Raw genomic sequence first — 18,594 nt, forward strand, 5'->3', positions numbered from 1 at the left:
CGTGTCCGCTGACCCTCCCTCCTCCTCTCCTCCTCCTCCCGGGCGTCATGGCCGCCTCGAAGCCCGTGGAGGTGCCGGGCAGCGGCGGCAGCGCCGGGCTGTCGCGATGGCAGCTGGCGCTGGTCCTGGGCACGCCCATCCTGCTGGGAGCCGGCGCGGTCTATTTGTGGGGGCGGCGGGCGGCGCGGCGTGGGAAGGGCGCTAGCGAGCGGAAGACCCCCGAGGGGCGGGCGAGCCCCGGGCCCGGCAGTGAAAGCGGCTCCGGGCAGCCCGACGGGCCCGGACACGAGGAGATGGTGAGCGGGGAGCGGCGCCGCCCGGAGCGGCGGCAGGGCCGGACTCGCCGCGCGGGGAGCCGGGGTCCCGGGGCAGCGCGGGGATGGCCGGGCTGGAACTGCCGCCGGCAGGGCCCCACGGGCCGCTGGGCCCGACCGCAGAGCGGCTGTCGGGGCGCCGGTCCCCAGCGAGGAGCGGCGTGTGATGGGATGGAGCTCGGGTGACATTCTGGTCGTGCTCTGCGTGACACGCCCGGCAGGTCACGGAATCACAGGCTGGGTCGGAAGGGCCTTCGGTGGGTCATTGATCCAAGCTCCGGGGTCGAGCAGGGTCATCCCAGAGCACATTGCACAGAACTGTGTCCAGAGGGTATGGAGTACCTCCAGTGAGGGAGACTCCTCTCTGAGCAACCTGTTCTAGTGCTCGGTCACTGCACGGTAAAGAAATTCTTCCTCATGTCCATGTGGAAATTCTGTGCATCAGTTTCTGCCCATTGCTTCTTGTCCCATTGCTTGGCACCACCGAGCAGAGCCCAGATCCATCCTCCTGATGCATTTTCTCAGATCCTGATAGATAATGATGAGGTCTCCTCTCAGCCATCTCTTCTCAAGGCTGACCAGGCCATTCTCCTTTAGGTTTTGCTTCTATGAGAGATGCTCCAGTCCCTTAAATCATGTTTGTCACCCTTGGTTGGACATGCTCCCAGATTTCCATGTCTTTTTGTGATCAGCCTTTGTGACCCACTGAGCTCCTAGCCAGGCATTCGTCGTTGTGATTCTGCCCTTGCCAGGGCTCAGGATTAGTTTGTTCCAAGATCAGGCATTGCCAAATGCATCTTCTCATCAATTGGCTAAGCATGGATCTGTGCTGCTGAGAGGGGAACATACCTCTGTCTTTGAGGTCTAGAGTAGGTGTGAATAAGTTTCCTCCAGGAATAGTGTTTTGAAAAGGAAATGTCTGATCTGTTGTGTGTGAGATGCTGGATACAGCAGAGTGGAAAGAAAACACAATCAAGATTGTTTTAAAATGGAATAGTATGTTTGATGAAAATATAGAAGCCACACAGTTCATGCACCAGAGACTTCAAAGTGTAGGATTTGCCTAAGTATGCATGCTCTCAAAGCATACATCTATCCTGTTGTAAATTACCATTCTGAGAACTTACAGATAAAATGATCTGTGCAAAAACTCCAGGACAACTTGTAAGATCAGAGTCCAGATCGGATCTGTGGTTCTCTTGTATATCTGTGTTGGAAAAAATGCCTCTAAGTTGCACTTTCTGCCCATCTGCAGTCCCAGATGTGCCTTGCCAGTCATGCAGCATCACTGAGGTGAGGTTGCAGGTGACAAGCATGTTTAAAGTAATGGATTTGACAAACTGATGGCCTTTGTTAAAAGTATCCCACGCTGCATTTTCCTCTCCCGTTCTTGTGCGTCACCCAGAATGCTTTGAACTGTCAGACTGTTTGAGCTTCCCATGTGAAATGATGAGGAGAGAAGAGGAATCACCTCTTGGAGACAGGAGAAGTCCGTTCTAACCCTGATGGTTGGGGTGCTGCAGACTGACGCGCTGGGGCGGGCAGTGGAGAGGAAGGTGGCAACTTCCCCAGCTGGTGAATCATAGCTGCTCCCAGGCATTCCCAAAGCACAGTAAATCCTTTGCTGGACCTCGAGGCAATTACTTGAGTGCACTGATTTGTTCCTTCCTGGGAACCAAACAGTCCCGAAGGAGTTGTGTACAGAGGACAAATGCAGACTGTGTACTGTGGTAGCTTTGGCTCGTGGCTGCAAGCAGCATCTGGTGTACTTACGGGAGTGTGCTTGCTGCAGGTGAGCTCTGCAGGCTGCTCCTGACCTTTGTCTTTCTGCAGTGACTTCCCTGTTAGTGCCTTCACTCTGGGTTTCTTGGTTGTGTTTCTGAATTCCGGCAATATCCAGGAGTTTGTAGTCATGCTGCAGTTGTAGGAAGGAGGCACTTAAAACGTTTAAAACACTTACGTAGCATTTGATTTAAAATATTGTGTGTTGCTCCACAATTTGAATTACTAGAAGGCTCTGTGCATTTAAGGTTGAGTGGTATGACCTGATGGAAAGTTTCTTGAAGACTGTCATTGCTTATACTGTAAAGAAGTGAGAGATGCTGATTAGGAAAGCTGCAGAAGTTATCAGATTTGACTGATTACATGAGATAATCGTCTAGCTGGTCAAAATATGGCTGCATCAGGAGTATAAATGCGGCTGCAAGTTCCCAGGACTGCTTTATGTGTGTGGAGGATTGTCTTCCTGTTACTCATATCCAAAGCAATGATGCCATGTAGATTTCATGTTTCCTCTCGTATTTTATTAGTTATGGATATAAGTGATAAGACCCATGATTGAAAATACAGCCACTGCAGATGCTTCACTTGTAAAACTGCCTGTATTGTATTAATCTGCCTCTCTAATGTGATGAGGTATTTTTTGAAACTCAGTTGGATTTCATGTACAAGTCTGCACAGTGAATAAGAGCCAGTAATTCATTCCACAGTTGAAATACAAGAGGAAAATCTTTTGGAAAACACATAGGTCAATAATGAATCTGCTACCAACAGCTGTGTCAGCTAACTATTCTTTTACTCATAAATGTAACTTAGGACTCACACTGTTTTGTGCTTTTCATTAAATCAGCCCCTGTATCCATTTGATGTTCTGGTCACTGTTTCTGAAGACATGACCTTGAATATTTTTTCTTTGTTCTTTAAAAATAAATAAGGTCCTATACCTTCCCTATTCTTTATTCTGACTTGTTACTATTTTGCATGCAGCTCAAGCTTTTGTTTTACGTGCTGCACAGGCCTCACATTTTTTTCCCAGGCTTTGTCTGCACCAGAGGATTCTCCTGCCATCGATGCACTGGCCAAGTGTGTGATCTATGACTGACACTGTGTTGGCAGAAGCCCTTAGCACAGGTGCTATATTGGGAAAAGCTGAACTACTTTTGAGGTTCCTTCTCCTGTAAGCACAGCTCCTTAGCAGTACAGTAAACTGTATTATTGGGCCAGTTAAATGATGCATCTATGGATGGCTCAAAGGTCCTAAAGCCAAATTGCATCTGTTCATGACCGTTGTCATTGTTTCTTGTCATTTGGATGGAATGTGTTTTAGTCACTCAGTAGTAGTTGTTTTTCACATGCTCTCCTGGTTTGTAGGGAGTATTGCATAATTAAAATATGGAGTGCTTTGCATATATTGCTTTAGTTGGCACCCAATTGATTCTTTTTTTTTAACTTATTCCATGATAAATTCTTAGCAGGTTTTATACCCTCCTTGTTGTACAGGAATGAGCAGTGGTTAGTCAGTGAGGTAATGTGTTGGTTGCTTCAGTATTTTTTCTCCCTGAAGTTGGAATCAATTCCTTTTGCAGCTCGGTGGCAGTGCAGATCTGAGCCCTTAACTCTTTCAGCAGGCTGACAGGGTAACGCTGTGTTTGGTGTGAGAGGAGGGCAGCTGGGTGGCCCTGTGTGTTTCAGGCAAAGCCCTTGGGGTCACAGCAGTCCCTGTCTCTGCACACTTTGCTGTGAGCTGGGCCCTGTCCTTGAGTGCAGTGTGGGGGAACGTGACAAACTCCTCGGCCTTTGTGGTGCCGCATTCTGGGGTCAGCAGCCAGCCAGCGTGGCTTCTTTCCAGTGTCTGTTTTAGTGGCAATTGCTGAATGCTGCTCTCTCTCTGCTGTGACATTAGATCAGGATGTGAACAAATTGAACCCCTTAGTCTAGATACACCTGTGTTGGTACTTACTCTAAATTGATCTAAGCAAAGGAACTAAAAAGTCATTTCTATTGTACTGTGCACCTGTTGCTTAGTAAATCTCACTGTCAGCCTACTGTAAGTCTTCTATTTTGTGCTAGCTATGGTGGAAAGGTGTAGAAAACTCCTGAATGTGTGTACAATAGCAGTAAAACTGTTAGTCTCTTGGCTTATTTATGGAAGGTGTGGATGGTAAATTCATTTAACAGGAAGGTGATGCGTACATGGTGAATTTGTCCTGTCAACTTTGTTACATTTTTTCTGAGTGTAATATATCCTTGCTTGTGCTTTGAATTTACTTCTAAAGCTCATGTAAACATGCTTTTTCTCATTGTGGTTTTAGTTCTAAAGAGACTTTTTAAACCATTTATGTTCAGTTAATGCCTTTGTTTGAAAAAAGACTTGAGGTGAACCTTAGTAAAAAAAAAACCTAACGGAAAGGTGGGTATTCAGAAAAGAACAGGAATTTTTTTTTTCCTGGTACCTCATCTCATTAAGAGGGTTCTCTCACTTGCAAAGGACAAAAAAGAGGCCTAGACCAAGGCTTTCTTTTTTTGCAGGTTGAATTAAGATGGCTGAAACAGTAGTTGCCCTCCATGTCATCTGTCAGATAAGGGCTCATGCAAATCCTTTTCAACCAAGAGAAAAATGCTGAAACTCTGCTCATGCTTCTGTTGTGGCTGGCAGGAAATTTCTTGTTCTGCTTTGAATAACAGTCTCCCTCAAATATATAAGGTTCTGAACAGCTAGTTTAACAATACTGCCATTGCAGGGAGTTACTGAGCATTATTATTCTTGCAGTCTGTTGCTGTAAAGTTGCTGTTTGCGCACAGTTTCTGGTCATTTTGTGAGAAAAGCACATTTGCTGAGGTTAAATTAGAAGTTCAGAAAATTTTGCCAGTGTTGTTGTCTGTTCTTTAGTCAGTTAGCGATCTGCTTGTTCAGGTACCTGGATAACTGATAACTCAATTTCACAAGTGTCCTTTGGCTTAAGCTCTGTTCTAAGACTTGTTAAGCAACAGTTGCTGAAGGCAGTCCTAAGTACTGAGATGTTATTTTTTGTGTAGCTGAGATATTATTTTTTGTGTAGCTGCAAATAACTTCTGAGTTATTTGTTTTGTTGCTCTGTTAGGAACTTACATTCATTTTATTGAGCTGCTTTGGTTGTTGCACAGATTCTTTGACCAGAAGATGACAAACTGGAGAGTTTTTCTTGCTCTATATGGACCTTCACCTTGGGGATAAAAAGTGTCCAGTGTGCCACATAACATGGTTCAGGTCAGGCTGTCAGGTGGGGAGAAGCAGTAAAATTGGAAAATAATGTCTAGAATTATTAATATGGCAAGAAAACAGAAAAATGAGGTTTTTGATTACTTGTGCATAAAGTTTGTTTGCATAATGAGTTTCATAAGTACTATCTTGTGTATGTCCAGTGTAGCAATTGAGAAGGAATTTGTAAAAATATGCTTATAATTTTTTCTAAGGGTTAAACTTAAGTCTTGACAAACCTTCAGAAACTGATGTGAGGAATTAATTTTCTTTTCTTATTTGTGCTGTCATGAAAAGGTATTGCAGCATATAATGTGATGTGAGTTCTTTAATATCTTTTTTTAAAAAAATAAACAGCTACCAGAAAACCTGCAAACCATCAAGCAAAAAATCCCACCAAACTAAACTAATTGGATTTAGTGGTGTTTTGGGTGCATACTGAGGGCTACAGCAGAGTAGTTAGAGTAAGGGTGCAGAAACAAAACAGAGCAAGCAGTGTAGTTTAAGGCAGCATAAACAAACAGGTTGATTTCTTCCTTGCCTTGGGCAATGCTGCTAAATGACTTTATTGAATTGAGAGCAGGTTGTGCTCCAAGTTGTGAGTCCTTACCCCCCATTTCCTGCCTCATGCCGTGGGTGCAGCAGGGGGTAGCCAAGGAGTCAGCAGATGCTCCATGATTCATTTCTGTATGAGTGGGTGTGTGGTCTGTGATCCTGCAATGGTTCCTAAAAGTTCACTCTCATAACAGAGTTACTGATTTCAATAACTTGGACATCCTGTCTGTAGTCTCTGAAGTTTTGATCCCTGTTGTGTGCGCTTGTTGGCTTGTGGGAAGGCTTGATAGTAACCTAGTAGTAGGTTAGTAGTAGTAACCTTGCTGCAGTTAGGCTTCATCTCTGCAATTTTGAATCATTTACACACTGGGAACATGTGTGAATGTTACAACATGGCCCATATCGTGTGTTTTTCCTTTTCAACCCAAGTTAATAGGAATGGCACTGATTTTTGTAAGATTTTCACACAAGGGCATCTTTAATTTGGTTTGCTCTAGACATGCACAAGGAAAAATTCAAGCTGACTTGCATGCATTTAGCTTTACAGCACATGCATAACCCTTCCCTTTGTTAAAAGAAAAGCATTGTTGATTTTGGAGATAAATTTAGGACCTACTCAAAATAAATTTAACCTTTTGAGACTTTGGTTAAGTTTTAAAGAAACAATTTACTAGATACACAGTTACTTGTCTCTCAGTAAAAATAGTTGCACTCTAATTTTGGCATAGAGTAGCATAGAGATACACACAGTGTATGGGCTGCAGTTAATTATCTTTTATCAAATTAAATTTGGAGCTTTACAATAGAAAAATCTGAAAACCTTGCAGATTGCCTTGTTCTGTGAACAATAAAGATGGTGCAGATTGATGCAGTGATTAATGACTTGTGAGAAGAGCTTTGCTGGCAGTAAGGATATTTAAGAAATTCTCTCCCTTATATGGTTTCACTTGTAAGTCTTCCCTCAGGAGAATGCTTCTAGGATACTTTTGTTCTATTTGGATGCCTAATTTTAGGTAGGAACTGAGGCTAGCACCATTATCTGATTCTCTCCTGCCAGGATAGGGATCCAGGCCTTAAAAGACACGTGGTGTAGTAAGCTGGCTTCCCCTCAGGTTTTCAGTTTTAAAGTAAATCACTTAGATGCAAAAAATGATCAGGTTGGGGTGAAATGAGCAGACATTAAGGGGAATGTGCAAATGAAATGCAAAATTGCTTTCAAATTTGTGTTATAGCTGTCTGGTTGCCTGTATCCGTTCAGTTTAGCCCTGGCAGGGGATAACTGGGTAGAGGAGTCAGAAATGTGGTCAAAGAGCAGCAGGGACAATTCCCAACAAATCCTCAATGATCTGAAGTGCAGGGGATATGTGGTGAATCCTGCACCTATTGTTAAAGGCACTTCTGCCCCCAGTCTGTAGCCTTTCCCTGCCCAGAAGGGTTGGTGAAATGGCATTTGTGCCCTTACTTCTGCTCATTTTGGTCTGGCAGAATGCCCCAAAATGTTGTCCATGAGGTGAGGCTGTAACAGAAGAGCAGAAATCCAGAAGATCAATGTGAGAAGCTTTTGCAGTTCTTATTTCTTGAATGCTCTTTGATAGAACATTTTTACATCTAATCCCTTACAAAGCACAAGATTTGATAACTGGTTTGGAAATCCAGGGGTTTCAGGTAGGTAGCAATGTTAATTTCTGCAGAAATACAGATCATCAACACGTGGTGCAGAACATAAAGATGCATTTAGCAGGGTCCCAGGCCAGTCAGGAAGGTTTCCCATCCCCTGCTGAGGTGGTGATGGTCCAACACTTGTCATTACAGGAAGCAGGGTGTGTGAAGCTGTAGAGGAGTCAGCTGTAAAGTTGATTTGCCTAGAGCATGAAAGGCAAACCAGCTTCATTTTCCTTACAGGTTTTATTTGTCTTGCTCAATAGGTCTTTCCATGAAGTGTTTTCATATTTAATTCATAGTCTGATGATCACCTCTGGTCCTAGGGCTGTATGTATTTCAGGAGGCTCTGCTGTTTGAATTGCTTTGAGGGCTTTGTTGTCTTTACACATTCAGCCTTTGGAGAAACATCTTACCTCATTGGTTCTCCCCATCACCAGCCATGTAAAAGATTACAATCTGTTCAGCTTTCCAAACACAAATCACTGCATTGTTTATTACCATTGTAGTGAATCTTGTGTAAAGGTTATCCCCTATCTGATACACTTGCAAAAGAAAATTCTCATGTGTTTCCAGGAACTGAAATCAGTGACAGTTTTCAGAAGTCTGGGCTAGAGTTTACAAGTCAGGTCCATTTTTTATATCTTTGAAGATGAGCCCTAAAGTGCATAGCTTGTGTGCTGTGATGCCTTTTTAATTTGAACTGACCTCTCACTTTCTTTTTCAGAGTCCGCTTGGTAGAGCCCAAGCAGCCAAGAACAAAGGAAACAAGTACTTTAAAGCAGGAAAATATGAGTTAGCTATTCAGTGTTATACTGAGGCTATCAGCCTGTGTCCTCCTGAGAAAAACCTTGATCTTTCTACCTTCTATCAAAACAGAGCTGCTGCCTATGAACAACTGGTAAGAAATTAAAGATAATTATGTGTTTACTGTAAAAAGTAGCATTATCAATTTTGTATTTTGTCACTTTCATCCACTGAAAGGTCCCAAGTGATAACATCTGCTGCATTCACAACAGATGTTTTCTTTTCACAAAAGATGCTGTTGCAGCTTTTTTCAGCTTATACTTTTCTACATGTAAATAAAACTATTTTCTGTTGACCACACTCAGTAGATCTTATGTAATTCTTATGCATCTTGTTCTTCCAAGACAAAGTTTTAATTTCTTATTCTCTGGAAGAATTTTCTTGGACATAAGTTTATTTTACTTCTCTCTACGTGAGTGATTGACTGTGAAAGGCCAGATATTTTGGAAGGATGCTACTTCAAAATGTAAACAAAAGATCATTGAAATCCTAGTAAAGGCCAAGACCTAAATTTTGCACATGGGGAAGTAATGTTTACTCGACAGCTGAGTATACTGGGTGTTATTTTAGAAGTCAGCCAGTGTTGCTTATTATGGTATGATGGATTTGCTTATGAGGTCAAGTTGGTGAGCTGTATCAAGGAGTGGAAGAGTTGGCCTTGTACAGTCTGAAGTATCAGGTCAGAGGCTGTGCTTGCATGAATCTGGCATTGGATTTAGTTCTTGTCTAGCACAAATTCATGCCATAATGAATCCCAAATGTATATGATTACATATATATTAGAAAAGCCTGTTTTAATGAATTGAAATAACATTAAAAAATAAAGTTTCAGCACTTTGGTAAATTTGTTTGCTTCCATTATATTTCCATCTTTTTTCTTCTAGTTGTTTTACACCAGTCTTTCAGTCCCAGTGTTACCTCCTGCAAGCATCTTTGCATCAACTCATTATGTTCTCCTATGGGATTTGTACACTGTCTGGTTTACAAGTTTTTGTACACCAAAAATGTAGTATTGTGTAGGAATTCCATTTCTGGTGCAGGAGTTGGCAGTTTTGTGCCCCGGCAGTTCCTCCCTGTGGCGCTGCAGGGAGGAGCAGAGCCCTGGAGCCGCAGCTGCCGCTGGGTTTGTGTGACCCCAGAGCTGGGGGAGCCACAAGGGAGCTCAGGGGGCCCCTCTCACTGTGCTCTTCTCCCACCCACAGCAAAAATGGACAGAAGTGGCACAGGACTGTACAAAGGCTGTTGAGCTCAACCCTAAATATGTCAAAGCTCTCTTCAGACGTGCAAAGGCCCATGAGAAGCTAGACAATAAGAAGGAATGTTTAGAAGGTGAGTGGCTCATGCTGTGTCTGCTTAAAAGTGGAATTAGTTCTGCTGCTTTGGAGATGGCAGCTTTTGGAAATGTTTTGTTTTCACTTTTGTAGCTACAGTCATGCAGTAATGTAATCATTATGTATTTAAAACCATTCATAGCTGCTGCAAATACATACTCCTCTCTTGTCAGAAGAAACCTTTTCACGTTTCTCAAACTCTCATCTGCTCACATCTGAAACAACTGCTGAGAAATTGATGTTACTGTAGCAACTCAAGGTATTATTTTTCCAGGAAACTCCTTCACTTTAGTATAGAATTAATCTAGCATGAGTGGATAACCAGTTCTATTTCCATGCAGTAAAGAGACTTTCTTCTTTGTTTGTTTTAGAGAAATTATACTACTACAGAAATGTAGGGTTTTGCAGGTAGAGGTGCATGGTCAGAAATAAAAGTATTCCAGTAATTTAAGTGCTTGGGACTGGTATTAGAGGGAAAAGAGCTTCAGTAGCATTTTTTTCTGGTGCATTGTTTCTGAAAACAGAACAGATTGATTTTTTTTTTTTAATATTAATACCTTGTATTCAGGAGAAATTACTGTGTCAAACCTTCCGATGCTATTTGTAAACAGAACACATTTTGAACTGTCAGGAAGATGTCACTGAGAAGCCATGGAAATTAAGAACTACAGGTCAGATGTGTTGTCTCATGGCACTTTTGAGCTACAGTACACTGCTTGAAATTACCCATATAAATTTCATCAAGTGAAATCATTCCTGCTGATGTTAGGTTAAAAGACAAATGAGATTTTCAGCTGTGCTCATTATCACAGGAGGACAGATAATAAGACAGTGCTTTGGCTGGGAAATCTAACTGTTAAATTAGTTTCATTATGTGTAACAGACAAGAATTAAGTCTGCCAAATTAGAAGGTAAATTAGATGTGAAATTTTTATCTATCTATCTGTTTATCTGCTGGCAGAATGCCTTTATGCCCTTTTAAGACAGTAGTAACTAGAAAAGGACAACTTGGTCCATTTAGTGCATCCTTTGCAACCACTGTGTGTCAGCTGCACTTGCTTGGTGCTGTAATAAAATCTAAACCTTATGCAGCTGCCAGGTGATAAAAGCCCCAAGGAAGATCAAGTGTCCCTGTGACAGTAGGACAGATTTAAATATAACTTCTTTTTACTGTTAATAGCAGAGACAATTATTTTCAGCCTTTATTTCTATTTGATTTTTTGCTTGCAGTTTTTTCAGATCTGAAGCTTTCTTGCTTTTTTTTGGAACAACACTGTTTTTCTATAATCCTGCTTTTGCCTGCCAACCACATATGGCCAGTAAAACCCCAGGAAGCAGGGTATGCCCGTGTAGTGGAGGGAAGCAAAACCAAACAAACCTCAAAACCCCAGCCACCAGCAGCAGAAAACTCCTCCAGTGATCCCTGACAGTGTTGTTTGGGAAGATGCTGCTGCTGCAGCCAGGCCTGGAGTGCAGCAGTCTTTGGGCAATGTCTGCTGGCTTTGTAGAACACATTCTTTCTGGGGGTACCATACTTTCCCAGGGACTCTGATGTGCCTCAGGACCATGCCAGAGGTGCAGGCAGTTTCTGTACAAGTGATGGCTTCATAGTCTCTCTGGCAGCAGAATTAGAGAGATATACTAAGACTCCAGGGCAAGACATTTACTTTTCAAGCATATTCAGACTGCACCCTGCTTGAATTTCAAGTCTAGGTTCTGGTCGTCTTCACTAATGTCTAAATGAAAACAAAACAGGGAAAACCCATGGTAGCATTGCATTAAGTCCAGAGAAACTGTGAGTGGTACGAGTGCATTTCAGTCTGGGAAGTTTCACTCGGGCAGCAGTGGGTTAACATTTGCAGAGGTTTCTCTGTGTGAATGAGAACCATGTGATAGGGGCTGGCACTTCAAATAGGCCAGCAAGGTATTTCTCCTTGCTCCCTTCCAAAGTCACAGAGGTGAGCAGAAAAAATTGAGATAGAATTTAGGCAGATTTCTTAAACTGAGGAGTAAGTGAGATGTGATGGGGCTGAATGTGAAATTCAGAAGTAGAAAATAAAGACCAATCCCAGAAGAAAAGCTGTGTTAGCACTTTTAATGCAAGCACCATATGAACATAATTATTCTCCTCAAAGTTTCAAAATGGTGAAAGCCCCTGATAGAGGTATATATTTGCACTATGGATTTAAGTGTGTTTGTCTCTAGATAAAAACATGAACAGAAAAATAAATCTAATTTCTTTTCATTCACTGTCATGAAATCCTTTTATCCCAGGAAGATAATTTTGGATACAAATTTGTGTCTTGAAGAATACAGTAAATACAGCAAACTGGAAACAGGGGCTTTGGCCTGAGAACAGGACATGTATTATTTTGGCAGTGCCTCATTGTACTCAGTGGCACATTTTATAGTGTACTTCAATGACTATCAGAATTCCTTTAATCTCACTTTTGTTGTTTCCTAGATGTCACTGCAGTCTGCATTTTAGAAGCCTTCCAAAACCAGCAAAGTATGTTATTAGCTGATAAAGTTCTTAAACTCCTTGGAAAAGAAAAAGCCAAAGAGAAGTACAAGGTAGGACTTGTGATACTGCTGAGCAATTGTTATTTCACCTGACCAGTTGTTGAAAAGTTGGTTGTTGGCATTCTGTCTCTTTCTGTAAACAAGTCACTGTCTTCATCTGCTCAAGCGTAAGAAGCAACACAAACTGGTTCCTACAAAGCTGCCATTGTACCACTGCTATTTCCCTGTGGGACCTCTCCAAAGTTTTCAGAACCTCAGCAGGGAAGAGAGATCTGCTTCTAGCAGTTGTTTCCCTTTAATAATGGAATTTGTTATGACATTCAAGAGACATCCTAAGTTGGTGTGCTGCCGTATGTAGGGCATTTCTGAACTTGCAGCTTCATGGAAACTGGGTGTGTTGGAACAGACAGACATCTCTGCATGAGTGTTTGGAAACTGCAGAACAGAGAACTGTGGAAGCTGAGGGGTAGCCAGGATCATTAATTTTAAGTGACTGTAGGTTTACAAAAAGGTTGGGACAGATATTAGTATGTTCTTTGTTGTTATTAAAGCATTCTTGTTTGTGTTTTGATGGTGGTTGAAGTACTGAAATCCTGTGTTGGTTTTGAGATGCTGAATTTCTTTCCTATAGCAATTCACATAAATGTGTAGTGTGGAGGTGACAACAGTGTTATGCGTGTGGTGGACATAGACAGGTGTGCTTCAGAAGAGTGCATTCAGTGTTGCCCTGCAGGAGAGACTGCATTTTAATTCTTGTGTGCAGTTTATTTTAAACAAGAAGTATTTTTTGGCTGTAGAAAGGACTGATTACCTGAGAAGTGTTACTTCTGGGACTTTAGGTAAAATATGTTGGCCAAGTTCCACACAGAACTAGGGTATTGCCTCATTAGTCTCCATTGTAATAAAGACAGCAGCTTCTCTTGGACAGGCTGGAGAAAAGAGGGAGCTGCCATTCAGAATCTGATTGAATTTAGGGTCATGCTTAAATCACCAGCTTGCATTTTTCACCCAGTTTATTTGCACACCCAATGCTTTTGTACATCTACCCAATGTCTTATGATATCCTAAGAGTCCTTATTTCTAGCCACATATGTGGAAAGAAAGATACACTCCCCCCAAAAATCATCCCTTTGTTTTCACTGATGATGGGTATTGCATTGTGATCTGAAGCTTAATGGATCCCTGAACATCAAAATAGCAAATCCAAAACATCAGGCTATCAGATGAAAGAGTGAAAGTCATACATTGTTTCTTCCATCAGTTTTTTCTTTAATAATCATGTTTGCTGTCCATTTCCATCTTTCCCATCTGATCCCACCACCTAATGACTTGGAATTTCCTTTCTCTGTTTCAGAATCGGGAGCCTCTGATGCCCTCACCACAGTTCATTAAATCCTACTTCAGTTCTTTCACAGATGATATCATCTCCCAACCTTTGCTTAAGGGTGAGAAATCAGATGAAGATAAGGACAAAGAGGGAGAGGCTTCTGAAGTAAAAGAAAAGTGAGTGTACAGTACAGTTGAGAATTGTTTGGTACTGGAATTAAGTTTTCAGTGATTTGGATGTTCTGCTCAGTGTAACGTGCTGCTGTTTGTGAAGTACTTGGCATGGAGATTCCTTTGACATAAATGATATCAATATTGCAAGTGAAACCTTAGTGAAAGCTAGCTGGCTTGTTCCAAACTTGGGCTAAGCAGAAGAAGGACAGTGAGGCTGGGAAAATATGCTGAATATTTACTACAGTATCGCAGTAAAGCTTGGGAGAACTGGAGAAGGCTCAATGATGCTCTGGGGGCAAGGAATATTTTATAGTGAAGGATAATTTCCAAGGAAGAGAGCAAGTTAACCTTTGGACTGGCAGGGAGAAGATGAGCTAGGAAAAGGGGGATTTTGAAAGAAAACATGCAGTTACAGCAACTGAGGCTGAAATGGTGTTTTGTCTTTCTGGAATCAAATTGCCCATAAATGAGAAGTTTGTTCTGGCATAGAAAAACTTGATTTTGTAGGTTTGTTTTGTGTTTTGTTTAGTGGAATCTGAGCACCATATAAATGGTTCTTTAATTTACTGTGCTACTTTCCACATTATTTTTGGAAGATTGCAATGCTGTCAGTTTGGAAACCATTGCAAACAGCATTATCATTTTTTCTTTTTTTTAAGTAAGAGAGAATGGTCTGATCTACAGGCAGATTCACTGAATCCAGGATACAGCTGAGAACAAGGCACTGCTGTAATTTTTTGCTATTAAATAATTTCTTCCACATACAAGCTGCACATTGCTAGGTTTAACATTTCACTTTCCTGTCCACGAATTCCACACTCTTGTTTAAACCAGAGATTATTGCTGTTCTTCACATGAAAAAAAATCTCAAGTGACAAATGAAGCTCACGTTCAAAATCTTCAAAATGTTTTTCTTCTTTATTTCCAATGTAATTTGGCCAGTTTTTGTGGAAATTGTTTTCCATCTAAGATGCCTCCATCCAGGAATGAATGTTCCAATGAGACTATGCTGGTGTTGTAAAAGTATAGCACAAGTTAGTATTTGTAATGATTTGATGAAACATCTGAAGGGAAATTGCAGAGTTCAGTGTATGCATGGATATATATATAACTGTTCTTACATCATTTACAGCTCTGGCTATTTGAGAGCCAAACAATACATGGAAGAAGAGAACTATGACAAAATTATCAGTGAAAGCACAAAAGAAATTGAAGCAAAGGGAAGATACTTGGCAGAAGCTTTGCTTCTGCGAGCTACTTTCTACTTACTCATTGGCAATGCAAGTGCTGCCAAACCAGACCTAGATCAGGTCATCAGCATGGAAGATGCAAATGTGAAGGTAAGAGTCTGTCACAGCTTGATTCTAGTTGGGGTTGAGAAGTTAGATGATAATCTTGCAATATACTTCAAGAAGTTGTTTGTCCAAATTTTCAGATGTATTAATGGGAATATTCTGGTTTATTTACTGTTTTGTTACTAAGAAACTGTTTTTCTCATGGGCTTGTTGATTTTTGAGACAGCTGCACTGAGTAGTGCAAACTAAAGGTGATAAGTGCTACAGACTAAAGAACAGAGGGAAGCTGAATGAATTGGAGGCTTATCCACTCTGGATAAGTGAAAAACCTTAACTGCACTTGCATATTCAGCTAGTTCAAAAAACATTGATGTATTTGTAAACACAGGAATCAAGAAGGATTTTGGGGGGGCTTGGAAATCCAAGCAGATGGAAGCATAGGCTGACATTTTTGAAATTAAGTTAGGGAGCTCATTTATTTAGGGTCAATATGATACTTATTCCTGCGTAGAATAATTGAAACCTGTCAGTGGGAGAAATTAGTCAAATGAAAAATTTACTGTGATTGATTTATTAGAAACATGGATATTGATCTAGTACTGATATTCAACTGTGACAGACAAAGACTCTCTAACAGTTTATAGTTAGAAAGTGTGTGTTTATTGCGATGTGGGGCAGTGTGTGGGATAGCTCCCAAATACACACTCTGATTTACAGGTGATTACAGAGTCCTTTTATCTATACAAGTATTGAATACCCAAAATACAAATGCATATTCATAACTTTGGTACATCCCATTCCCCGCTCCACATGGTAATTAGTTCAAAAGCCATTAAGCATGCATAGTTTGTTCCCTGAAATGGGTTGGTGGTCCCTCTCATGGGGAGGGGTCCCAAAATGAGGAAGAAAATGATGTCTTCCTCGTTCTGACTTTTCTACCTTTCCAATGCAAATATGGCAAATGAACCCTTGGTAGAATTCCCATTCCCCATCTTCAATTGGTTTCAGAACAGAGGAGGCCTACAATTGTCCTATGTTCCTAAAAGCTATTTATCAGTTTCTATATTCTTCATTATAAACCCAGCTAACCAACCATTATGTTGACAAGCAATCAGTTATTAGTTAACTACTAACTCTTAACTTCATCAAGGCCTACCCATTTATTCTGATTAACTCCAATAAAGCTTATCTCTAACTAAAACCTTAGCTCCTCTAAAATCCCTAAATTCCTTGAAGTTTATGCCTCGTGGTTGTACCGAAGGAGGAGCACTGGGGTGGCTGACGTTTCCCTGGCCGTGTTTTGCAGCTGCGCGCCAACGCTCTGATCAAGCGGGGCAGCATGTACATGCAGCAGCAGCAGCCCGTGCTGTCCACCCAGGACTTCAACATGGCTGCTGACATCGACCCTCAGAATGCTGATGTTTACCACCATCGAGGACAAGTAAGGAGCCCTCGAGATTTGATTTGATCCCAGCACTTGGCTATTTCAGTTATGCTAAAAGGAGAAATGGTGTCGTTGGAGACACTTTATACTGTTTGTGGCAGAAAAATATGAACTCCTAATTGGGAACTTTGTGGGATAAACAGTCTGGTTTGGAGGTTCAGGTCAGGCAGAAGCAATTAATTTCTATAGCTGTAGGAAAGCCCTCTATAGTATGAACTGAGACTTACAAATGTGGGGGCTTGTGTACATTTACAGCAGATAAAAGCTGTTCTGTGAAGGGGCCTGGCTGGCAGAGCAGCATCTGCACTGCAGGAAGCTTTGTTACAGCAGAGGTAACCTGGCCCTGGTAACACCTGCAGCCCTGGGCCCTGGACTGGGATCTCTTCAGCTCATCCTTCTCTGCTTTGTGACACTGCTGTGTCCTTGAGTAATTTCTAACCCTAGAAATTACTAGGCTGCCACAGACCTGTAAGGTGAATGGTGCTGGAAGTAAAAAAAAACCACTAGCATATGCAGATAGACTAAGTCATGTTTGTAAGGAAGACTTCCATGGATCAAGGTTTTTCTCCATGAATTTGTTAGACCTCTTTAGTGCTCAAAAATTAAGATGGTGCTATGTGTTGATTGAAGGGAATGAAAGTGTTCTGCAGATTGAAAATTTGTAGCTTCACAGTAAACTATAAGAATAATGAACTCTGCTCCTGTGGAGGAAAAGAATGTCAAAACAAAACCAAAAAGACTCCAACCCAACAAAATAAGTTGAAATAGAAGCTGGAAAAGCTGAAATGTTTCAGTGTCCAAATAGTCCACAGATAATGGCTACAGAGAGCAAAACAACTTGAGAAAATACAGTATAATTTTGGAGACTGGTGATAATGATGACATGATGATGACAACAGTCTAAAATGCAAGGATTCTCCATCCCTATACAGGGTCATTGCCTGCTTGTGTAGGTAGCCAAAGTTTCACTGGTGGCTTTGATAACAAAATTATAACAGTGATTTTTAGTTATGGGTTTTGCAGGTTTCTAGACAGTTCTGCAACTGAGCTGGAGATTATATCAGTAACTGATGCTAATAGAATTATCATGTAAGTGTCTGAAGCACAGATGAAATAGAGAAATAGGATTTTCTTTCATTCTGGCTAGCTGAAAATCCTGCTTGACCAAATTGAGGAGGCTGTGGAAGACTTTGATGAATGTATCCGATTGCGACCCAATTCTGCCTTGGCACAAGCACAGAAGTGTTTCGCTCTGGTAGGTAACTGCTGGGCTTGTCTGGGTGCTTTTGCTTTAAAGAGCTCTCTAAAACACTCTGGTTCTCTGGTTTATTCAACAGGAAAGTTTATTTAACAGGAAAGTAGGGCAACATACATCTCTGTCTTTTAATAATAAGGTAAAGGAATAATGCAACAGTTTCAGTTGGAGTATGGATTTGCTGCTTTTCTTTAGAAAGAAAAGCACTCATTGTTCAAACAGAAGAACATTTTTTCTGTTCTGTGAGAGGGGAACTAAAATGTTGATTCTAATTGGAGCAAATAAAATTGATTTTAATAAAGCTTTACTATTGTGGAAAATGGTTATCATCAAGAAATTGCAAACAAACTATTGCAAGCTAGTCAATGACTCAGTGTGCAAGAATCTTGTCAGGGCAGCTTTGCATGGTGTGAACAAGGAGGAATGCCAAGTTTGGAATTTCTAAGCATTTGAAATAGAGGGAAGCAATCACAATAATTAGGCCTTATGACTTCCTTCTTTCATCTGTTTTCCTCTCCAAGTCCAGACACTTGGACAGGTTCCCAAAACCAGATGTGGTAGGATGTACAGGCATGTCACCTTCTGGAGCTTAGCACAAAACCATACAATGGCCTGGGTTGGAAGGGATCCCAAAAATCATCTCATTCCAACTCTCCCATCATGAACAGAGACACTTCCACTAGACCAGGTTGCTCAGAGCCCCATCCAACCTGACCTTGAACACTGCCATGGTTGAGGCATCCACAACTTCTCTGGGTACTGTTCCAGTGTTTCACCACCTTTACAAGAATTTTTTCCTAATATCAAATCTAAACCTGCTGTCTTTCAATTTGAAGTCATCCCCCCTTGTCCTGTTTACATGTTCTTGTAAAAAATGATTTTTTACAAGAACAT

At 41.4% G+C, this 18,594-nt stretch overlaps 1 protein-coding gene across 1 annotated transcript in view; it reads left to right on the forward strand.

Annotated features, from left to right (window-relative positions):
* The window catches only part of TOMM70 (translocase of outer mitochondrial membrane 70), a 25,153-nt gene continuing 6,559 nt past the window's right edge, over window positions 1-18,594 (forward strand). The window contains exons 1-8 of the mRNA XM_005487129.4: window positions 1-296; window positions 8,273-8,446; window positions 9,555-9,681; window positions 12,148-12,257; window positions 13,561-13,709; window positions 14,839-15,046; window positions 16,308-16,442; window positions 17,593-17,700. Coding sequence (XP_005487186.2) covers window positions 48-296; window positions 8,273-8,446; window positions 9,555-9,681; window positions 12,148-12,257; window positions 13,561-13,709; window positions 14,839-15,046; window positions 16,308-16,442; window positions 17,593-17,700 — 1,260 coding nt within the window. The 5' untranslated portion in view covers window positions 1-47. The remainder of the gene's footprint in view (window positions 297-8,272; window positions 8,447-9,554; window positions 9,682-12,147; window positions 12,258-13,560; window positions 13,710-14,838; window positions 15,047-16,307; window positions 16,443-17,592; window positions 17,701-18,594) is intronic.

The sequence above is a fragment of the Zonotrichia albicollis genome, chromosome 2 (assembly GCF_047830755.1).
Source record: "Zonotrichia albicollis isolate bZonAlb1 chromosome 2, bZonAlb1.hap1, whole genome shotgun sequence".
Lineage (NCBI taxonomy): Eukaryota > Metazoa > Chordata > Aves > Passeriformes > Passerellidae > Zonotrichia > Zonotrichia albicollis.